Source organism: Cryptomeria japonica, chromosome 2, assembly GCF_030272615.1.
Source record: "Cryptomeria japonica chromosome 2, Sugi_1.0, whole genome shotgun sequence".
Taxonomy (NCBI): domain Eukaryota; kingdom Viridiplantae; phylum Streptophyta; class Pinopsida; order Cupressales; family Cupressaceae; genus Cryptomeria; species Cryptomeria japonica.
The window spans coordinates 332470176-332495427 of record NC_081406.1 but is presented as its reverse complement, the minus strand read 5'-3'; the positions used below and the strand labels follow the sequence as shown (position 1 = coordinate 332495427).

General features: G+C 34.0%; 1 protein-coding gene and 1 long non-coding RNA gene across 2 annotated transcripts; both read right to left on the bottom strand.

Moving 5' to 3' along the window:
* Positions 1–11956: 11956 nt before the first annotated feature.
* Positions 11957–14123, bottom strand: LOC131065209 (uncharacterized). Its single transcript, XR_009111384.2, has 5 exons — positions 14013–14123; positions 13366–13450; positions 13150–13254; positions 12911–12943; positions 11957–12137 (listed from the first exon to the last, which is right to left on the bottom strand). It is a non-coding gene; the product is annotated as an uncharacterized LOC131065209 (long non-coding RNA).
* A 9058-nt stretch (positions 14124–23181) lies between these two features.
* On the bottom strand, positions 23182–24327 carry LOC131065216 (replication protein A 70 kDa DNA-binding subunit A-like). Its single transcript, XM_057999665.2, has 2 exons — positions 23659–24327; positions 23182–23490 (listed from the first exon to the last, which is right to left on the bottom strand). Exons 1-2 carry the CDS (start codon positions 24325–24327, stop codon positions 23182–23184), a joined length of 978 nt encoding a protein of 325 aa, XP_057855648.2.
* Between the last annotated feature and the right edge of the window lie 925 nt (positions 24328–25252).

Genomic DNA, 25252 nt, shown 5'->3' with positions numbered 1-25252 from the left:
TGTAAACATGGATTGAAACTTATTCAATCCTAGCCCTTGTTAAGATTATTCAATCTTGACCATCCAATTGCCCATTTCTTCTATAAATAGGCCTCATTTCTCTCACTATCCATCATCACAAGTTTAATGCATCCAGGTTATAGTCTATCAAAGTCTTAAGTTTTGCATCTCTTTGTTGAAAATAAACATCTTAATCATTTAGAAGCATTGTTAGTATAGTATGTTATCACATGTTAGCATAAATCATATTAGCCTAGTATATTATCATTACCATAGTATAATCCTCATCTAAATAAGTTTATCATATAGATCTTAGTTGCATATTGCATATAGATCATTTGTATCCATTATCACTCATTCTTGGAGTTGTCATTCCAAAGGTCAATTGTTCGATGGTCTAAGAGCAACCATTGACTTGAGGAATCCTATGAGATAGAGAAAAATGAGATTCTTTTTAAAGATTAATTTGTTTAACTAGTTTACTGTCTTTATATCTAACATTTCATTGGTATGTTAGTTTCTCGTCTTTCCGATTAATCAACTGACACCACTATTATGGCATACATTTTTGGCACTCACCGTGGGGCCTGTCCCCGAATTTATAATCATTTTGTACATAGGTTAGAGATAAATTCTTGAAAGAATCCCAGAATAGTGCATCTACAAGTCATTTTAGTGCATATAACTCATTTTCTAGCATATTTGTCCTATACTTTAGAGCACATCTGACAAATACACCAACGCATAAGAATCCTATTCCAATGCATAATGATTTGATATGTCTTTTAGTGCATTGGACCATTAGTATAGCGCGTATGAGTTCCAGAGTTGCACATTTTCTCTGAATATTAGCATGCATATTCTATAGTGCATACACTCTAAATTTTTGCGCATAGGTGACAGATAGAGAAGCGTTTGTAAGACAAACAAAATAAATGATGAAAAGTTTAGGCTGGTCAGCCCACAATCTTCATTAACTTTTTCAACAGGTTTTTGCATAAAACTAATGTTGGTTGCAGGTCCAAGGGAGATAGATTAAGTTATCTTGGGATATGGAAAATTAATGAGTTGTTGTGGATTTACAGGAAATATACGGCTCTTCAATATGCGGTTGTCCTATGGTGTTGATTTCTATGTATTAGAGATATTACTATATTACGTTGACTTGTAAATGTGTAATATGATTATGTACTTATGTAACTTGTACTATTAAGAATTAGGATGGAACGTAGAAAAAGAGACTATGTGCTTGTTCCATGTGATCTTATGTAGTTAGACTTGATGATGTAGAACTATTCTCTTGAAATAAGATGATGACTTATTATATGGTTCATGTTGTAGAAATACTCATTGTGTTGGGAATGAGATCCTATGTTGAATTAGGGAGTTGAAATGTTATAATGTGTCTATTCTCGTAGCATCGTATGACTCTTGAATTTGTTTAGTAGCTTGGAATCCTATTTGGAAGTAGATAACTGCTTATTGTTATAATCTTGCATATGAATATGGATAATATTCTTGATGAGTTGTGTAATTATTGTGCTTAAGGAAATAATCTAGTTCCATATCTAGGAGAAGGTTAAATGCATTTAGATTTATGAAGTGTTAAATGATTGATGAATAAAGAAGGGTATTAGGAATATTTAGTTGGTATTCTAGAATGAACCTAAAGGGTATGAAATGTGGTAGAGTTATGCATATATATTAATGATTTGCCATATTTATATGGGAGGTAAATGATCAGTAGAATGATAGTGTAAGATATTCTAGATGGATATGTGATGTGTTAGGTTTATGTCAAGTAGTGACATTGAGATACCCTAGGAATGAATATAACGTATGAGTTTGTATTGAGATATGTTAATGGTTAAATGATAACTCCGCTTGCATAATATGTTCTATGGTTATGTTCTTGTTGATTCATATATATTCTTGTAATTGTTAAAAGATGCATTGATGCATATTGGTTGTAATGTTGCAATAATAAATGTTAGAGAGTGTAGTAGCGATGATTGACTTAAAAGGAAATTTTTTTTATCTCCATTTTTTAGTAGATTATGGTTTATTTCTCTAAGGTATTTTGGCGGGCATTACAGGGAGAAATTACATTGTTTAGAAGATTATTAAATTTAAATTATACCAAAATTCATAACCCATAAGAAACTAATGAATAATCATCCACTTCTTTATTGTAACAATGGATTGACCATGAACAAGATATAAGAACTACGTATTGCAGTCCAAATAGTAAGTGTTTTCACATGTGACTAGGGAGCTAAAAGTGCACACCCAATATGCACACCCTTTTACTACAAATGACTACAAGAAAAAGGAACATAACCACCATGCAAGAGGAGAGTTGCATATTTCCAAACTAGATGTTCATTTCACCACTATGTAAGAATAAAGCACATGAAAAACTCTAAGAGGAATATGTTGGCATTTGACTGAACTGGTAAAGACTGTTGGTGATATGCAACCGGTAAATGATTGATTGTTGAATGTGATGAAGAGATTGAGATTCATGTTTGATGACTAAGTCTTGTGTTGCCATTGATGGAACCAATGTTTTTGTAGGCATCTAAGTCTTGGAAACCAACCGGTAAGGTTTAACCGGTACAGAAGATAGTTTAACAAAGAATTGGTAATTAGGACTCCAACCTGTAAATAGGAACAGAGTTGCATTCATGCAATCGATATAGGCGATTGATGAAGAGTTGGATGATGTGGTTTTAAAGTAATGATGGAGACATGTATTTGGAGCTAACATGGAGAGTTTGAGCTCAATTGAGTTGATGGAGATTGCAACTACCATGTAATCCCAGACCAAGAAGAAGAGGATGAAAGAACAACAGAAGGAGGCAGAAACAATAAAGAATGTTGTTGAGATTTTGTCTAGTCTCCTACTGGAGACTGATACTAATAATTTTGTCACTCCTATTGACAAGCTTGGTCAACTTTGTAATGATGTCGGAGAATAGATGAAATCTTTTGAGGATGCAACTTATATTAGTGTTGACAAAGATTACAAGAAGAAGAGAAAAGAGCACTTAATGACTAAAATTGATAAAGGTAAAGTTGCCTTGACTATTAATAAAGACTATGATTTGAAAGGAGGACTTGAAACTGGAGGTAAAATCCTCTCAACTGTTTCTAAATTTTCATTGTTTTGTGTTGATTTGAAGAAGGAGGAAGTTGAGCAAGAAATTGAAGTTCTTAGTGAGTCATTTATGCCCCTGAATGACTTTGCAATAAATTTTGGAAGATCGGTTGTAGAACTTATGAAAATGAACAGGTTAAGAGGATCATATCACTACAGGAATTACAGACACAACTAATCCCAATGATGGAAATCTCGCAAAGATCTTATAAGGAAATTGAAGCCATCCTTGCAACACTGGAGATGAGTACCATAGATTCCATGGAGGAGTTTGTTGGACAGATAAAGACACATGTGGAAATAACCGACAATATTTTGGAGACCTAATGTAATGATCTGACATAGTTGAAATCACATTTTAGTGATGCTTTTTCTAAGACTGCATTGTAAAGACATTCATATATGCTAATGCAATTTTGATGCACATTTTGATGTAATTGTATGTATTTACTTTCCTTTGCCATTGTTGTCAAAGGGGGAGTAGTAGAAGATTCAAAATTTTGTTGTATTCATAATGGGGAGTAGTAGTATGAGTCTTGTAATGGTTTAAATTTTTTTAATAACATGTAATTGCTAAGGGGGAGTATATGTCATAAAGTCAATTTTTGTTTTTGCACACTTAGTTGACAAAATTTTTCCTAAGTGTTGCCATCAATGCCAATGGGGGAGAATGTTGGCATTTGACTGAAATGGTAAAGATTGTTGGTGATATGTAACTGGTAAATAATTGATTGGTGAATGTGATGAAGAGATTGAGATTCATGTTTGATGAATAAGTCTTGTGTTTTCATTGATGGTAACAATAATTTTTGTATTCATCTAAGTCTTGGAAGCCAACTGGTAAGGTTTAACTGGTACAGAAGACAATTTAATAGAGAACCGGTAATTAGCACTCCAACCGGTAAATAGGAACAGAGTTGCATTCATGCAACCGGTACAAGCGATTGGTGAAGAGTTGGATGATGTGGTTTTAAATTAATGATGGAGACAGGTATTTGGAGCTATATTCATGACCGCATTGGCAGATTCAACCGGACAAGTGAGATTTGATGTACAAATCAGGCATTTTGATGAACACTCAACCGGTAGTGATAAAGTCACTTAAATCGGTAAACCGACACAAATTTTATTTTATTTTTAGTTTGTTATGTCGGTGGCCGACATAAGTTTGATGTGCAATATTAGTTTGTTTAGATTCATTGAACCTAGGAAATTGTTCCAAGGTTGTAGCCGACTAAGTTGATGTCTATAAAAAATGTGATGAATTATGAGATAGACATGTGTATGTTGATGAGATCGAAGGTGAATAAGGCGAAGTTGATTATGCGGTGATTAGTGAAGCTCTGTATTGATGTGTTGTTGAAGTTTTGAGGATCTAAAGCGGATCTTATCAGACACAGAGGTGTTACATGAAGATCATTTGATTGTTGTTATCCTAACAGTTACAGCAGCAAAATCCCTTAACCAGGTAGGTCCTGACAGGCCTTAATTTGTAAATCCCCTAACAGGATATCGCTATATCATAGTCTTAAATCCTCCAGCGAGGTTGATCCTAATAGGTCAAAGCTCCTAACAGGGCTCATCATTTAAATCCCTTAACCGGGTGACTCCTAACCAGGTTTGTTCCTAAAAGGGCATATTTGTAAGACCTTAACCGATCAAGATTTCTATTCTGCAGATAGTGAATCTTGTGGGTATTAACTCCCACCGTGGTTTTTTCCTTTTGGGTTTCCACGTATAAATCTCTTGTGCTATGTGGAATTTGTTTTATTGGGCATTAGCTTATGTGGTGATATTCCTCTTATGCTTGTTAAGTTTTAATTTGTTTAAGTTGGTGATCATATTCATATTGCTTTTGCTTGCACTAATTCACCCCCCCCCTCTCAGTGCCTTATGAGTTTATCTAAACACCCACGAGATTTAAACACTTAACATAGATTTCATTAACAAATTCCATTTGAATGTTAGATTTTGTGGCTTCCATTCATGTAGATCTATTTGTCAATACAAAGAAAATTGGAAATACATCCACCAAATCTATTTATTGATACTATTGTGATGGTTGTGACATATCTGGATAGAGTCTTAAAGAAGTCAAGTTCATATAAAAGGAACAAAAAATAATTGCTTAAAATGCACAATTTTAAATCTTATTGTTGGAAACGATGAACTTTCTCTTGACTACTTTAAAGACAAGTTTAATAGGGCATTCTTTATTGTCTCATGGAATGAAATGATTCCAGGATCCACACAAAATCACTATGTTGAAAAGGTTTAGAATTTTTTAAGCAAGTGGAATTACCAGTAAGACCAGTCTCCCCAACCTTTTTCGTGTATCCTTCCACCCTATGCAAAAAAGGGGCACTTTAGAACTAGATATGGATATCATATAGCAATAATCCAATGTGGACTTTTGTTAGAATTCTTTATCACAAATGTCCTAACATATATTCTTCTAATTATTCTTCTCTATGTAAAAACATTCCTTTCATATGCTTAGTTATATTGATTTATATGATATTCATGGCTCTAGGATGATCCATGTCAGCCCAAGATGAAAATAATTACCGATGAAGATGGTCTAACGTGAAAAACAACCAAGTCGGCCTCCACCAAAGGAATCCCTCCAGAAATAACATAGAATGATGTGCAGACCCAAGGGAAGGTTGGTCACATGCCAAGGAATGTTAGAAGAAACAAAATTAGGCTCCATAAGTTATGGGAAAGATCTGCAAGCTTCTTCAATAGCAAATAGGTCCAAGTGGTTCAGGTGCTCTGAGCTAGAAACTATCCCAGATTTTGGAAGCAATAAGTTGCCGGAAAAAAAGATCCAAATGTCCCGCAGACTTAGGATAAGGTAGATGAACATGTCCACAAGCAAAATATAGCTCTGCAAGGTCTGGTGTTTAAATGAAAAGAAATACTGAAACTACAAACAAAAAGCAAGAGAAAAAGAAAATGTTTTTTGGTTGATGCAAGATTGCCAAGAACCAAGGATGCTCCTGCATCAATATAGATTAGATTAATTTCTCCTTGTTTGAGTTGAAAATGAATTTCAATTAGGGTTGAATAGAAATGCTAGATCTTGGGATAAAAAATGGGAATTAACATAAAATTACAGTAACAAAATGTTCTAGATACCATGTAGAGAGCTATAAACTCAAAACTAAGAAGGGAAAATAGATCAGAACTTGTGACAAAAATTTTGGGCATAATTGTTAGGACCGAGGGGGGAAGGTCGCCCTAGTCCTCTGAATATCAAGGGAAAACAAACTTGATGTGTTTTGCATCACGATGACACACATATTCCACTGTCTGAAAGTCATCATAAATTCTTAGAATTGAGGGGAGTCGGTCATTTTGGTCCTCCATGTTTTTGTGGATTCAAAATTTGAGTCTGATTATCGTCGTCTACTTTGTTAGATTCCTAGCTCGTAGTTCCTGACACAATCCCCTAGACATAGAAAGAAGAAAATAGGGTTGTTGATGGGGTTTGGTTTAGGTCAAACCCCAATTTAGGAATTACCCTTGAATTGAATTGAAATATTGAAGTAAATGTTATATCATAATACCTTATATTTGCAATGGTTGTTGAAGCAAGGGAAAACCAATGCAAGGTTACATGGTTAGTTTAAACCCAAATAAACATAAAAAACCAAATAAAGTATAAAACAAGATTCTTATACCTTGCAAGGGAGTTCTCTCTTGTTCCTCCGATTGATCTATTGGTGAAGCTAAGGATGTGCCCCTCCTTAACTTGTTTGGATTAGCTCCTTGATTGCAATGTTGATTTCTCTTCACACACAACAAGATTGGTTGGATTTGGATTGAAATTAAATGATGATGGATACAGATTAGATGAAAGAAGATTTGGGCATCATGATGGCGTGATGGATGATTTTGGATTCCAAATTAACAACATGAGAGTATGATGGAAGTGGATCAATGGATTAAATGCACAACATACGAATGTATAAAAAGTGGATGATTTGTGAGGAGGCCAAAATGAAGGGCCAAGATTGATTTTGGGATGAAGGGTTGAGATCGATCTGAGAGGGAGCACATGGATTGAGAGGACAACGTGTGGGATTCAAGAGATTTCATAAAGGCATTTCCTGTCTCCACACCTCTCAAGGTTCATGGGGAAGATCTCCCAAGTACATTGGGAAGAGAAAAAGGAATATAAATAGAAATGTCATAAAGGCATTTCTTATCTCCACACCTCTCAAGGTTCATGGGGAAGAGCTCCCAACTACATTGGGAAGAGAAAAAAAGTATAAAATTCCTTGGGGGGAGGAAGGAGGAATTAAAAATTCCAAAATAAGAGGGTGTGTGGGAAGACTAAATGGATAAATGAATTAAAAATTCCTTAGGAAGAGGATGCATGGGGAAATTCAAGGAATTTGAATTTTTTTGAAAGGATGAAGGTGATTAGGGATGTACAAATGATTAAGGATATTGATTAGGTGGGCTAATGAGTGATTAGAGTGCAAGTGGGAAAGTTAAGAGGATGTGACATGAGGAGAGAGAATGAGTGGAGAAGACTCCAATTTATAGGTTGGAGGAGGCCAAAATGAAAGGCCAAGATTGATTTTGGGATGAAGGGTTGAGATCGATCTAAGAGGGAGCACATGGATTGAGAGGACAAGGTGTGGGATTCAATAGATTTCATAAAGGCATTTCTTGTCTCCACACCTCTCAAGGTTCATGGGGAAGAGCTCCCAAGTATATTGGGAAGAGAAAAATGAATATAAAGAGATATGTCATAAAGGCATTTTCTCCATGACGCTTGAAGAATATGGTGGGATGAAATTTTACCTTGAATTCTTGTAGATATGTGAACACTATGGTATGAAAGTGATCTCAAATGAGTTGATAGAATGTTTATATATAGGGTTCCATAGGTAAATTATTGATTAGGCCAACCTCCAACGATCACATTGAGCCATGGGGACCAAAACTCATCGAGGAAGGAAAGTGCACCATCTTATTTAAATTAGGGCTTATTTAAGGGGGACCATGGCACCCAAGATGCCTTGTTCTGGATAGGGGCACCCCAAGTGCCCTTTTCCTCCCAAAATAGGGTAAAACAGGTTGGGTTCAGGAGGGCACAATCCTAGGATGGGATCCACTCAACCATGCAACCAAGTGACATCAATTTTGAGGTAAAAGGGGCCAAAACAAACCTAGGGGATAACTAGGATGAGACACGCTAAAGTAGGAGCACAAAAATGAGGTGTGAATTATACAAGGCTACAATTTATGATGCTACAATAACTATGACGACATGGAATTCGAATGGCCTGATGAATGGTTTGGAAGCTCAAGATTGCCAAGCATTTAGTGTTCAATTTCTTCTTTGGAAATATGTAGTCCCAAATTTTTGTGTACCCATGATTGCTACAAATTTAAAATTTAGGATCATTCATCTACAATTCAAAGCACTTGGGTTCTTATGACTCTATATTTTACTTGTTGATTTTGCTTCATTATTTCAAGGCAGCTGAAATGGTTTTATGTAGTTAGAAGAAATTTAAATACCACACATAAAATTAAACTCAACTAAATTTATATATCTCTCTATATAGAATACGTAGCATAGTATATATGTTTTGGATTTTCCAACTATGCTATACCTATGAAAAACTAAAAAAAATAGAATCTTTCATTAAAAGTGTTCCCTTACCTCAAATAACCTGTGCTCTGGAGTACTTAGTGCCACTATACTCCACATGAGATATATGTTGCTTCACCTAAAATAAAAGGTTTTTAAAATTGTCAGTTTCTATTTTGATTGTAGAAACCTGCAATTATATCTAGTTGCCAATCTGTCAAATACCTTGATTTTGTTCTACGCATTTAGCTGTTATAGTAAGATCCCCAAATTAACCACTCTTTTATGTGTTGTTTGTAACGTGTTTGTGTATTGGATATATTTTTGAAAGGAATTAATTGGATTTATAAATCAAGGGAGAGATGAAAGAAGTTTAGCTTAGAATCTATTATTTTTGCCCCAGAAGTTGAAGAAATGATTGCTTGCTAATACCAACAGACATCCCATGTTAACATATCGACCTAAATGTATATGGAACAAAGTTCGTCTCACTCATCATATGGACCTAAATGTATATGGAACAATGTATTAAACTATTATCTTGAGATTGCTTCTTATAAGTATTTTAAATCATCAACAACCATGTTATACTTCTTAGATTCAGGTGGTGGTTCTTACCCTGAAGTAATTTCAAAAAATTAAGCAAAATGGTTCTAGCAAATAACAGTCCAAAAGAAACCCAACTCAACGTGAAGAACAACAATGCAAAAGGAAGCCTAATCTCTTACTGTTAAGGCATTTAGATGACAAAATGCTTGAACATTATGATTCTTTTATAATGTTCAACTTAGCTAGGATGCCAGGCTTCATTCAACTTGTACATGACATGCTATAGAAGTGTTTCTTAGCGTGAAGTGGTATGCATAAAAATGTATTATCTGGCTTGTTGGATTTGATTCAAATTGAACACTCTCGAAGGGTTTAAATACACAAGCCCTTTTCCTGAGGGTTTGAATCCAAATACATTTAAACATCCAAATATTCATATAGTTAAATATGTCATCTAAAATGAAAATACCTAGATCCACAAACCCATAGCTTATAGATATGATTTTTTTTTACAAAATCTAGAGAGTTCTAACTAAGTTATTGAGAAGCTTATAAAATATAAATTATATCGCTTAAACATCCAAAACCATTTGTTTAACCATGTCTATAAATATGACTCCACTTAAACATTCAATCATTCATATAATTAAATATGTCATCTAAATAAATGGAAATACCCAGATTAACAAACCCATAGCTTTTAGAAATAGAGAAGTCAAAAAACCTAGAGAGAAATTACATTGTTTAGAAGATTATAAAATATGAATTATACCAAAATTCACAACCCATAAGAAACCAATGAATAATCATCCAATTCTTTCATGTAACAATGGGTTGACCATGAACTAGATATAAGAACTCTATATTGTAGTCCAAATAGTAGGCGTTTTCACATGTGACTAGGGAGCTAAAAGTGCACACCTAACATGCACACCCTTTTACTACAAATGACTGCAAGAAAAAGGAACATAACCACCATGCAAGAGGAGAGTTGCATATTTCCAAACTAGATCTTCATTTCACCACTATGAAAGAATCAAATACATGAACAACTCCAAGAGGACCACCCACAATCTTTAAACGCTCAACATAGATTTCACTAACAAATTCCATTTGAAAGTTAGATTTTGTGGCTTCCATTCACATAGATTTTGTGGCTTTTATTCATATAGTATTTGTTGATACAAAGAAAATTGGAAATACATCCACCAAATCTATTTTTTTATACTATGGTGACGGTTGTGGTATATCTGGAGAGAGCCTTAAAGAAATCAAGCTCATATAAAAGGAACAAAAAGAATTGTTTAAAATGCACGAGTTTAAATCTTATTATTGGAAATGATGAACTTTCTCTCAACTAATTTAAAGACAAGTTTTATAGAGCATTCTTTATTGTCTCATGAAATGAAATGATTTCAGGATCCACACAAAATCGCTACATTGAAAAGGTTTAGAATTTTTTAAGCAAATGCAATTACTAGTGGTAAGACCAGTCTCCCCAACCTTTTCTAGTATTCTTCCACCCTATGTAAACAATGGGTACTTTAGTCTACTAGGTATGGATATCATATAACAATAATCCAATGTGGACTATAGCATCTTGGATGAACAAAACCATTGGAAGAGGGCAAATTGAAAGAGCAAAACAGCTCAGAAAAATTACATCATACCAAAATGAACGACTTCTGCTAATTGAATGAAAATTTTGATTGAATAGCTATTTAGTTAAAATAACAAGAATGTGGAAAAACAAGCAATATTTGTCAATAAACAATACGTAAAAGAAGAATATTAGAGCTTTAAAATTGAAGTGCTGGGAACCGCTAAATGAATCGTACTTGAAGCAGAAATATCTGTTGAAATTTTCAAATTACGGATAATCAAATTGAGCCGTCAATATTTAAGAAGCATTTGGAAGCATCATTTTTTTAAATTTATTTTACCCCTGTTTTACCAATATAGCTAAAAAAATGCATCGTAGAAGAATTAATAAGAATGTATACAAAATAATAAAAAATTTGTGAAAGTGTGAGGAGAAAGCACCAAGTTATGAAAATTTGATAAGATTTATAACTAAATGGTTAAATTTTGCTCAAATTCAACACAATTAATGGAGAGTACAAATAAAATTGAACAACATTGGGGAAGTATTTTGCATAAGAGCTAAAATTTCATAAATTGTACAATATGGTCACCCAAATAGAAAAAGCTTCAACAAACTATCAAATAGAGCACATAAATCTTTAAAAGATAGCTAAATTTGTATTAAATTTGCAACTTGAAAAGCACCAAGATTTTAAAAAGAAAGCTTTATATGTCATTCTTGTACACATTATGGTCATTCATTGAATCCAGTTGTTAAACATAGTGGAGTTTAGCAAAGCATAACAGTGACTTGTGTGAAGTGGATGGTCTCATTTTGTAGTTAAAAGGCCATACGAAGATGAAGATCAGACGTTCATATCTACGGTTAAAAGACGATATCAAGTTAAAGAGTATACCAAGCTAAAGCGCATACCAAGTGAAAGGTAGTGATATAGCTGAATTAAATGTAGTAAGGATGGAAGAGAGTAATAGAAGTAAAAAAAAGTGAATGTCACAACCTTAATAATTATAAGTAGTTGTTGCCTGAGTCCAAATTTAAACAACTCCTCTAAAAAAAATCGAATGTTAATGGCCAGATGATTTTCAACACTTTCATCTTCGAGAACAAAGTGTTCTCACATGCTAAAAAATAGTTTTTAAAGAGTCAAATATTTAGAGAGCTGTTGAAAGCTGTAAGATGTCTAATGGCTTATGTCCAAGTAAGTTGCACTGCAAGGAAATCAAACAACTACATTTATTAGCAATAGTAAAAGTTATAGTGAACCAAATATGCAAGGTTTAAACCAAAATTAGGACAACTTATTTCTTAATGAGCAACAACATGAAACCAACACAATCAATTTTGTTTAAATTACAACCCTCACTTAGTTTTAAAGCCTGCATATTTCAGAATATGGTAAATTTAGAAGTTGATTATCAAACCTTTAGGCACATTTAAAAGTGAAGAATAGTGGATATGTTATCAAGATTTTTCTTTATGGCTTCTACGTGGATAGATTATCTTTCTAGTACTCAATTTAAAAGAAAGGATTTTTGTGTTTCTAAGCGGTAGAAAATGAACATAAAGCACTGAAATACGGAAATCTGAATATCTTGCAAATCTGAAATTTAATAACTTTGCGATAGACATGGAGATCTAAATCAGCAACATAGGATATTTACACATCACAATGTGCAGGAAAAATGGTTTTGGGTAAAAACTTGTGAAGAAAAAGAGGTCAAGTATGTATTATCTTGATAGAACGTTACAAAAGATTCACTTCCTTCAATTTGGCTTTTTCTTTGTGGACTGGGAACATGAAATAAAACTTTCTCAAGTCAAATTATTTATTTGTTGAAATGTATAGAGGTCGTTGTGAAAAGTATTATTTGTTGAACTTACACCCATTGAAATTGCAGAATTGTGTAAAACCCATAATACATGGATCAACAGAATTTAGCACAAAAATTAAAATGAATGAAGAGTTAAATCTATTTTTTACCTCATGTTCAGTAGTACAAAGCGAATATATGACCTGCTAAAGTAGAATAAATACAGATTAAAAGTGCACTGTAGAAAGAGTTTTAAAACTTGCAACTTGGAAATCTTTCAAGTCTTACTTCTACTCAATACTATAATGCTATAGTCTATAAAATAATTTAATAAATACAAAAAACATTTGGTGTGTCAAAATCAGAGTAACAAGTAATATCTGACAAGAAAGGGCACAAGTTAATATACATTTTGCACATCATGGCGAGGAATATCATGCCTATCAAGTACATCAACCTTCATAGAATTGTAAGAGGTAATTTGTAATTATTGTAGTGTGTATGATGTGCAATCCTGTAGAGAGGAGTATGTAAGATGAAAAGGTGCAAAAAACATGGAGCTGTAAGAAATGCTAAATGTAGAGATTAGTTGGTAGAAAAATAGCAAAAAACAGAAAAGAGGAACCTTAGAAAATGTGCAGAAAGAATTGAATGTAGGAAAGAATTATTGTGGAGGGCGCATTAAGAAAATTTTCCAAGGACAATTGTTCCTGCAGTGAGGAGAAAAAATAAATAAATGTTAGCATTTAAAATGGAAGAAAGGAATTGGAAAGCAATTAATTATTCAAGTGAAATAGAAAAATAACAAGAGAGAAAATGAGAGCAATGTAAAATATTTAATTGAAATTTGTAACTGACATAATTAGTATGATAAATCTGGAATGCAGTGAAGTTTCAAAACATCCTAAAGTTGTTTTTTTGTTGCCTGCAAATTTTGTAAGGACAACACAGTCATAGATTTGCGATATATATGGACGAAGTACATGTTGCAGACAAAGAGTTTTGAAATGTAATGATGATTAAAAATGTGTATGCAATAGAGTTGAAAATAAGAGTGTCTACTGTAAAATTATTATGTTGACAGAGGTGGCTGGTGAAGTTTGGATACGTGCGAAATGCGAAGTACCTATTTTGCGTATTTCAATGATAAAAAAACAAACTTTATAAGGATGAGATTGTAGGCAATTGATAATCAATGAGAAGAGGAGTATAGTATCATAATGAGACGAGAAATAATGAAGTAAGAGGAAAGAAGGTGCAAGGAAAACTTACAATGCATGAGAGTTGAGGCTTGAAAGTGCAAGGTAAGCAATGGAACATATTGGCAATCCTGTCTGTGAGATTTTGGGTATAGCAACATATAGGGCATGCAAAAAAAGTGGATATGGATGTTAGTGTTGAAGATGCAAGCAAATATATTTAAAAATAGTATATTTGAAAATGAAATGCACAGAATAAGAATCCAAGTAAATTAAGTAAAAGGCATATAATAAGGAATTCACAGTAAAATTTAATAATATGTCTTAACTTTGAATGTTTGATAGGTATGTATACTTGCATTGTGTAGGAAGAAACTGCATTGAATGGTTGATTGACAGTTATTGAAGTGGATAGGCAATAGTTTGCAGCTATCTTATAAAGAGGTAAGTGAGATTAAAGCAAGATAAAGTAGTTAGTGAGTGAAGTGGACAGGTAATGTTTTTTAACTGTGTTATACCTGAGATAGTTTTATACTTACAGGTGTAGAGGCCTGGAGAATAGGAGACTTTTAAAACTGTGTGTCGCCATGTAATGCTTTTGAATTTGATGAAGAATTGAATAGTGTCAATGGAAGGGATAAAATAAAGTGCAGAGGGCGGAATAGGAACATTGCAGAATCGAGGAAATGTTGAAGGAAAACAACAATTAAATCTATTTTTAATGGGGAGATAAAACACTAGAATAAAGAACACTAAAAGTGGCAAATAACTATAATGGGCAATTTTAAATTATTTTAAGAAAGTAAAAGGAATACGACCTGAAATATGTGGAACAAAATGAATGGATTTTGGTGAAATAGAAAAACTGATTTAGTTTGGTTGGTCAAAAGATTTTGCCTACATTGAAGGAGGGGACATCAGAAGGATTAATTTGGTAAAGTTGTAAAGCACATATAAAGTATGAATTTGGAAATGACTTGAAATTGTTTGCTTGTAATTGGTACCGAATGGGAGCATGGGTATGTTGTTCTCTGTTAATATTTATCTCTGCAAGAAAAAGAAGAAATATGTTCAGTATCTCAAATTCAACATAGATACAACTCATGTGCTAAAACAACTGAAGTGGCGTGGCAAACAGAACTATGATTATTAATTGATTTTATTGGAAGATTTGTTAGAAAAGTGTCTATTGCATTTGAAAGAAGTAATAGAATACATAATTGCTATTGACAACACATTTCAGCTACAAGCAATGATAAGTTGAAAAGTGAGAATGAGAACATCAAACTAACAATCTATGATTTAATATGTTTGAAGGATACATTTAAAAAACATATGTTTGAGTAACCTCAAAACAAATGACACATAAGAGGATTAAAGCATTTTGTTCTTGCATATTTCTCTGTATTTTTTGCACTAGGTGTTAATGTAGACAGAGAAACTGAAAAGGAATTTTGTAGTGAACATTGAATATGCCTTGAAAGAATTACATGGCCACATAAAAAGAAGAGAACGTAAACTTTGTATGTTTGGTAGGTATGCATACCTACATTTTGCAGCAGGAAAACTACATTGAATGGTCGATTGAGAACGAATGCAGTGGAGAGGCAATGTATTGTAGCTGACGTACAAAGAGGCAAGTTAGATAAAACTGAGAGAAAGCAATGTTAGAGTAGTAAAATGTGTCAACAGAGTATATTCGAAGCAATAAAAGTAAATATCATACCTGGGAGAGTTGTTTATGTTGGAGCGGTGAGTTTTGAATGCAACAGACACTTTTGTAACAAAACTTATTAGAGGTATAGTACACAGTTCCTCTAACAATGACATTAATAAAAGTTGTTAAACTTCGCATAGATGTATAATGTTGGAGCAGAAACACAACCAGGATGATGTTTCAAATTAGATTGTATCACAAATGTTTGACTAGTATAAAGTTTAACTGTTTTTTTTTGTGTATAACTTTGTATAATTGATATTGACAACACATTTGAGCTACAACCAATGATAAGTTGAAAAGTGAGAACGAGAAGATCAAACTGGCCATCTATGATTTAATATGTTCAAAAGATACATTTAAAAAACATATGTTTCAGTAACCTCAAAACAAATGACACATAATAGGGTTAAAGTAGTTTTGGAGCATAGAAAATAATCAACAGAGTATATTTGAAGGAATAAAAGTAAAATATTATACCTGTGATAGTTGTATATGTTCGAGTTGCGAACAATTGATGTTGTAAAAAGCCATTGGGCAAGGGTTTGTAAATTTTGTTTTGCATATTTCTCCGTATTTTTTGTACTAGGTATTAATGTATACAGAGAAACTGAAAAAGAAATTTTGAAGTGAGCATTGAATATGACTTCAAAGAATTATATGGCCACATAAAAAGAAGAGAATGTAAACTTTGTATGTTTGATAGGTATGTATACCTGCATTGTGCAGGAGAAAACTGCATTGAATAGTTGATTGACAACAAGTGAAGTGGAGAGGCAATGTATTGTAGTTGTCTTACAAAGAGGCAAGTTAGATAAAAGTGACATAGAGCAATGTTGGAGCATAAAAATTTGTTAACAGAGTATATTTGAAGCAATAAAAGTAACATATCATACCTGAGATACTTGTTTATGTTGGAGCAGTGAGTGATGTGAATGTGCAATGTGTTGCAGCTGTGTTATACCTGATATATCTTTAGACAATCATTGCAGTCTGTATAGATAGGAACACTTGTGTGTAGTGTTCAATGTAGCATGGAGGATGTCTTAGAATGAATGCAATCTAAAATGAACAGTGAGGGCAAAAAAATTAGTACCAGGGACGATTAAGAAAGCACATGTTTTGAAGAGATAAGACCTTGTAAAATTGTAATTACCTTGTTGAAAGCAGAGGAATGTAACAAAGATGGTTTTGGACTAGAAGATTTTAAGGTGAATAGATATTTGTTTGGGTAGAGAGCAGCTGCAAACGAGTACCTTCTTTCTTTCTAATGGTTGTATAAGCATTATTTTGCAGTTTGGAATACCTTTCAAAAGAGAATGGTGGTTTGATCCGTATCCCATCAATTGTCTTCACTCTTGAAATAGCTGTGAATGTGAGTCCTTGCTTTTCAGTATTACCTATGTCTATTGTAGCTCTATCTAATGTAAGTCCTTGAGATTTGTGAATAGTGATGGCCCAAGACATTGTTAAAGGCACTTGCATACGCCTACCTCGTGTTATTGGCAAAATGGGTATGTCTTTTGGATGCGCTATATCCCATGGAGGTCCATTATAATCCTTGAATTGCACGACCACACATTTTGGCAAGTCTAGTGGTTTTGTATTGTTTTCATATACAATTGTTTTTATGAGACCAATAGCGCCATTGACAAGGCCAACTTGAATCCACAAGTTAGCTATTAACATCACTTGCTAATTTATAGAAAGTAATACTTCCAATGGTAGTTGTTCATCATTGTCATATTTAGTATTTGTTTGCTTACCAACTTTAGCTAAACTTAGAGCGACAGGAAAATTTAATTCTTTGAGCATTTTCCTGTTATGTAACCATGCAGATTCATTTGTTGCAAATAAATGGATTGATGAGTTGAAATCCTTCTTTTGTTGAATAGTTAATGTTGCATTTGTCTGGCACATCAGAAACTGCCAATCATGTTGCAGTGCTTGAGTATTTCTTAAGTTCTGAAGGAGTGTTTTGAATTGTTGTTGTCTTCTAGATGCACCTTGTTGGCAGAAAATAGTGTCCAATGTTACGACAATAGTAAAAGAATGCTATAAACTGAGGGCTATAGAGTGTGATGCATATATAGGTTTATCCATTATAGGGGGAAGTTGAGAAAGATCACCTACAAGAATTATGGACACCCCACCAAAGCTTTCATGTTGATTGTTAGGGAATGCTTGGCGCAAATGGCTATCTATCTTCAGTAGTAATTTCGGGCCTAAAAAGCTCATTTCGTCTATCAGAATATATTTGATATGTTTCAATTGTTCTTGCAATGTCATTAATGACTGCCCTGTCAAAGGATGCATTTCTCTTATAGGTATGTGCAACCCTACATGGATTGTTGTCGCTTGTATATTAAATGCAGCAACACCTATTGGTGCTAAAACAAGCAATGGGTTTGTCATGACAGCTGGGGATATGTTTAATTGTTTCCTAATGTTATCTATTAAAAATGATTTGCTCGTGCCAACAGTGCCTTGAACAATCATTCGTAGAGGTGTTGTTGTATATTGATTATTATGATGTTGTAGAATAATGTTGAGCGCAACTTTTTGTGTAGGCGATAGCTGGTTTTTTTTTGTGTCCTGTGTGGAGATTTGCATGCTAGCGTGTTGGAATTGTAGCTTGCTTGCAACTATGAATTGAAGAGAAGTGTAGTCTAATTGATCATCCACAACAATTTCTCCCCACAAGTAGTTATTATCGTAATCACGACGGCCTAGCATTTGCAGATCATTTTGGGCAAAGTTATTTGTAGCTCCCATTTGTGAGAGCAACTCCCACTCGTATAGATTTGTATCATCTTGATGTTGAGAACCATTATTGTCACTGTCAAATTCATTTGGAGGGCTGCAATCATCTATAATTTGTTGATTGTGCAAACGGTTGTAATTAGTCTTTTTAAAGTTTTTCCAATTTTCTATAATTTGTTCCTTTGAAGTTCCTATTTCTGTTGGGATGTCACGAAATGGTTTGTATAGCATCAGTTCAGACCAACAAAAAATGTCGAACTCATTGGTATCTTCATCTGGAGGCTCTCTAAACTGAGGATATACAGTCACAATTGCTTTTTTATCCCCAATATGCCATTTTGTTTTTTTGCGTTGAGAATTATATGAAAACCCTTGTGCTGATTGTAGCAAACTTGTTGCATTTAATTGAAAAGGGCGCTGCATATAAGCATGGATATAAGTTGTGGAAAGGTCAGTTCCGTTATCTGATTTTATGACACGGTGCAGTATTTTTCTGCCAACATTTAGAGAGACAAATTGTCGGCTACAACTTAGAAGAGGCAATTTCTGTAACATATGGTAAGTTTCTTGTGCACTGATATCACAGTCTGCTACTATGCCCATCATAAATTTTTGATATGCTAATAATATGCTATCTTCAGATTTAGTTGTATTTACTATCGTTTTTAGCATTTCAATATAGGATTGTGATTTGTTTTCTATTTTGGAAACATACTTTGAAATGTATTAGAGGACAGCTTTTTTTGAAGTGACTAGTTGAGAATCAATATTAGCTCTCCATAGTGAAAGCATCCAAGGATTATGAATATTGAAACGATCATCATTCCTTGCAGGTTTATAGCATGGGTTGTTGTCATTGTCAACTATCAACGTAGACATCTCTTGTTGAACCCATGGAGGTTTGTAACGACATTCAAATGTGGGACCTTTTTTCATGAGGCATGTATGTTCTGTGCATTTTGTGTGTCTCTGTAAATTATTAAGTAATGCTTCATAATCCAATGTAGCATCCATGGTGAAGATTTTTTTTGTATCAGCCAGGCATGGGTCATCCATTGCAGTGTAGTGCATTGCATTCATCCGGTCTGCTGCGTTGTGGGGATTCCAAGCAGAAACATATTTGTCGAAGAAATTTTTTGCCATTTGGACCTCATTATCATCTTTCCAATCAATGGTCTCCATATTTGGTGCTCCAGGGAGCCATAAGAAGCCATGAATATGTCCCGAGCCTCGGTGTTGCCATTCATACCTATACCAATGATCCTTTGCTTGGAACAACTTTTGAATAACTTCTTCACGAAATATTATAAATCTATTGTGAAGGTATAATGCTATTATATGTGGATTGCAGATCACATGGTTTGTAAGTTGTTTTCTTGTAAACTGTGTGTTTTGGCCATCATTTTCAGAGAAAAGCCTATGCAAATTAGGCCATTTAGTATCAGCTGAGCTCAATGTAAAGAACAGTGTTGGGGTCCTGAATTGGAAGATCATTGCAGTAACCTCTTTTCTAGATTTACGCCAATATGCACGAGTGCCTCGAAGTGTTGCACCAAATCGCAACAATTGATTAGGCAACTGATCATCAGGAGTGTTTTGCAATCGTTCATGAAGCGCTTCCATAGTGGTTGGGACAGGTTCTCCCAAATTAGTTCTAATGAAGATAGCTGTAGATTTTTGCAAATGATGTCTCATAATTAGATTGTAAATATAATACCAAAATCTAACATGTTGTCCAAATCTTTGATCAACATATCTCATTAAGTGGAGAGCATATTCATGTAAATGAACATGTTTGATATGTGGCTGCAGTGGAAGTGCAACTCCAGATGGGAAAAGGGTTGGGAATGCCATGCTTAACAAGCCTATTGTATTATATTAATTTATCAGAGACAAGTTTATTTCAGGCCAAGGCACATTATTATCAGTATCAGCATCTAACTGCAAGGTTCTCTTAACTGTATCTAGTTCACAGGTTGGAGCAGGCAGTTTTGGAATAAAAGATGATGAAATTTCTGCATCATATTCATTGCAATTGTCAAGAAGGTCTTATGTTGGTGGAATAGTTGTTACATCAGTATCTTCTTCTAAAGAGTGCAACATATTTGATATATATGTTGTAGTATTAGGAAGCAGGTTGACAACATCAAAGTCTATGACAACATCATTATAGTACTGGTCAAGTTGTATTTTATAGCTCAATGCATCCATAAAATGGAATTTATTTACATAACAATCAAATTTTTTCCCTTGTACATTACTTCGGTGGACAATAAGAACTTCAAGGTCTTTTAGTTTTCATGGAAAAAGCTTTGCAATTTCTGAAATATCTTGGGGAAAACTTATAGTGTGACCAGTGTATTTGTATTGGCCACCTCTTCCATGTCTGACTTGCAAAACAGGAGCAACCCTAGCTATAAGCATCTCCTCTACTTGGGTAAGTTTTTTTAACACAACAGGTTGCTCACCTGGGTCTAAGTTATTTGCCAAAGAGAAACGATGAACACCATTTTCAGAAAAGCATCTCAAACAGATAATATGTTGTTGGTTCCTGCGTATTACCATTCCAATATATCTTTCCTTACAAATACATGTTTGAAGCATGGATAGTGAATCAATGCGATGGTGGAAGGTTTGCAATGTTTGAATGTACTCTATAGAAGAGAAATAATTTGTTGTGCATTTTTGTGTTGTTGTAGTTTGCAATATTGTCTGATGGTATAGAGGTTGCCTATTTTGTGTTGTATGTTTCTCTTGTAGTTTGCTACTATTCAAGGAAGTTTGTTGTATTTGTTGCGATACAATACTGGTCTGGCCACATGATAAAGGAAGGTTCTAATTCAGAATAAGCGAATCTGAATCCATCATCTGTGGGGTTTCACGTGGTGCAGACATAGGCAAGAGCATTTTGTGTTTCATTCGCTCCTAGTGACACTTTTTAGAGATTTCTTCTCTATGTTCTGGATAATAGCGAGAATTTTGTTCTCTCTTTTTCGCTTTCCTAAGATTTCATTCTTGCGTTGTGGTCTGCATTAATATTTTAGACAATTTAAATGAACAAAGCATATAAGATGTTGAGTGTGCAAGAAACAACTGTTAAAGATAGTGTCTATGTTCTAATCTATATAGTTTTATTTGAAACTTCTGTTTGATGCAATCTTTGAATTGCATATGTTAAATACTTTTGCACAAAATTTAAGCACATACCCATACATATAACTATACATGCATTGAGACATGCATGCACATAAAAGAATATGGCTAGAGACATGTTTACTAACATATGTAGGCACACAACTTTCAAGATATACAATGTTGTGCATGTTCATATTTATCTATCGTGAGTGCCTGCCTTTGTATGAACATGTTTATAGGTGCGTGGTAGTTTGCAGCTATGTAAAAATATATGTATGCATGTATGTGTATGGATTTTTTTATAAATGTATATACCAATTTCCATGATATACACATACATGTGTACGTATTTCTATACAGAAGCACAAATACATACATATAATCACATATGCATTGATACATGCATGCACATAAAAAATATGTTGCACACAGATTTACTTACATATGCAGACACAACTTTCAAGATATATAAGATTGTTCATGTGCATATATATCTATTGTGAATGCCTGCCTTTGTTTGTACATGTATAGAGGTTCATATGTGGTTGTATGTATGCGAGTATACAGCTGTGCATGACCATATGTATGCATGTACGTGTATGGAAATATATGTAAATGCATATAGCAATTTATATGTATCTTTGTATATCGTGATACATAAATGGAGATATTCATGTTTGTGCATAGTAGTAAACACTGGAGAGAACATATAAGGCAACCGACATTTGCATAAATTGAATGAATACAAAGAAGACTATGAAACTTGTTTTTTAAAAGAGGAAAAGGTTGATGAACGTAAATTATAACTGTATGTGAATTGGAAAGGATGCTCAAAATCTCCATTTCAATTTACAGTTCAACATTAATGAGAAGCATAAGTGTGTCTGGACCAAGCATTAGAACATATCTAAAAGGATTCAAAATATTACAATAAAAAAAAGAGACAGGTCAACTAAATGCTTTGAATATTTAATAACAATAAACATAAACAACATTGTACAAGTCATTGACATTGCAGATTATAATTTCAAATGGGCAGAGATAGTGCAGTGGAATAGCATAATATAGAAATCATGATTTCCAGGTTAGGAAATTTATTAAAACAACATAGATTGAAGCTATTGGTTCTTGTTTTAATATTACCCCCAATGTGTAATATGTATGGTTTCTTTCTTATTATGTTTTTACAACATAGTATAAATATAGATATACAAATTAAGAATTTTTGGAAAACATGGATGTTCAATAACAACACAACATAAAAAGGTACAAAAGGATATAAGATAACAAGCTGCAAAGAAGCAAAAATGCATTTGATATATTTTTTATGCATGGGAGCATGGCAGAATAAAACAAGAATTGGGTTTAGTAGGTAAGATGAACAATTCTGGCAAAAATGAACAACTTGAAGTAGAAGCAACTTTTGGAGAATTTCAAAACAAAAGCAATGTCAACAACCAAAATTTTTGGACAACCAAGAAAAACATGAGTTTAGATAGTGTTGATATACACAACCATCGTTAATTTAGTTCTGTTTGTCGATTACCACCAAAAACTAGTAACAAGTTATCTATTCTATGAAGATCAAAAGGCCCATGAAAAGCATCACTATCTAATTGGTCTTGAACTATGCAGTTGCACTCATCCGAGCAATCTCTGCAAGCAGAAGAGTACATTCAGCCTGGAAATCAATTTTCGCAACTTTGGTAATTGTTGCTTTGAGCCTGGGCTCTGAATTGTACATGTCTATTGTAATAGAGAGCATGAAAACAAAGCAAGATAAAAGGACACCCTTGATAATGGTCTGAGGTGTTTTTTGTGTAGCCAAATCGTATTGCAGCATGTAAAGGTCCTTGGCAGATATTTGCAGTAGATTTGTGCCAACCTCATCAAAGGCAGTAACCCAAAGAGTGTCTGTATGATATTGGAGCTTCATCTGCAATAAGTATTTGTAATTTCATTCTGGCACATGAGTTTGACATCTTGAACAAAACCATAGATTATCATTTTGCTAGATGCGTTTCTTTTTACACTCTTTGCCATTAATTTTCAAAGGGCAGGCTGGATAGCAAAAAGAATTAGTTTTAATGATTCTAACAACAACCCTAATAGTAGTTTCAACTATTTCAGAGAGAACACTTGTATGTTCTAAAACAGCTGTGATTGTCATCCTACTGTATTGTGAGTTAAGTTGTCCAGCAACACACGACAGTGGTAAAAGGTCATCTAGAATCTTTCCTCTTGACATAAGTGTCTCTGTTTCAAGGATAGAAGGGTTTATATTTAGAGTTATTGTTGTGGTTGTGTTGATCACCTTTCTATTGAAATAACCAACACGAGCATTTCTGACTGCAAGGACAACAACTGTTTGGGTTGTGTGCATGTTCTTCAGATCTTCACCCAGCCCTTGCCATGTTTCTCCCCATAAGTTAACATCAATAGTAAAAGTTGAGACATCATTTATTTTTACAGTTCTCTTCATTACTTTGCTTCCATATTTTCTATGAATTAATGAGGGTTCTCCAACAGCAACTACAATACCAATAACATCAACTAAAGTGTTGTTGGTGCAGTATGTAATTTCATTGATCGATGTGAATCGAGAATTATTTGCTTCACTATCAACAACAACATCACAACGCTTCAATATTAAATTGTTGTCCAAAGTTATCTCAAGATGGTTGTTAAGCTTATTCCATTTTGTGTCAGCTTCTTTAATGCAACCTTTTGATACAGTATAATATGTTCCTACTTCAACCCTATGATAATGCATCTATGCTACATCGCCAAAGCAAGTTATTCTAATTTCAGTACCTTCATCATCTATCATGTCAAAGCTAAACACTTGGCCAGTGGACTTTGGTGTACTATACTGATGCATCTTCCTATTGTTTGTCACACGCCCCTTTATCGTCCATTTATTTTGAAAGGGGTTCAAGGCTTTAATCGGCCTGATATTAACAGAAGATTCGTGTTGCACGGGTGGGAGGTGTATTCTAAATTTGAGGGAGTGTTTAGTTGTGGCAGGTGTGTCTCAACCCAACATTTGTTGTTCTTGCTCTTTAAACAGGTATCTAGGTTTTCCAAGCAATGGAGAATTTGTAAATTTGACAGCAAGGCTGAATATTACTATAGTCCTGTAAAATGAACAAAACAAGAGGTTGAGTAATCTAGATAGTGTGCAAGGGGATATTTGAAAATCCAAGAACAAACCAACAGAACATATAGAGGGCCCTACCTCGAGTTCCAAATATTTCTACAAGCATAAGCTGTCAATGATAGGATAGAGCCTATCTTTAATGTCTCTGAAAGCAGCAAATCGCTATACTTAGGTGGGAGGATCGCCAATTGCATGTGTGTGGCATCAGACAAAACAACCCTATATCGGGCACTGTCATTTTCATCGGCCGTCAATTTTTCAAAAGACAAAAGCTGAAGCACTGGAGTGGGGACATCATCCCCAACGTTGATGCAGAGGAGTGCATGTGGGGTCAATTGTAGTTGTGGTTCCACTTCCTACAAGGATAATAGAAGACAACCAAATAGATACACAAGGTCATGTACATTCATATGCATAGGCATGGGTATGGCAGCCTTTTTTTTTTTTGGAGCTTCCAATTTGTATTACTATCTATGTGTGTTTTTCTTTATAGATGTTTTTTTTGTGTGCATGGACAGATTATAGATTGATGTATTCA

Excerpts from the sequence above, each read along its gene's own strand:
- LOC131065216 (XM_057999665.2), bottom strand. The coding sequence starts at position 24,327 with ATGCATTATCATAGGGTTGAAGTAGGAACATATTATACTGTATCAAAA. Across the intron at positions 23,491-23,658 it reads TAGTTGAAACTACTATTAGG|ATGAAGCTCCAATATCATAC; the intron begins GTTGTTGTTAGA and ends TACTTATTGCAG.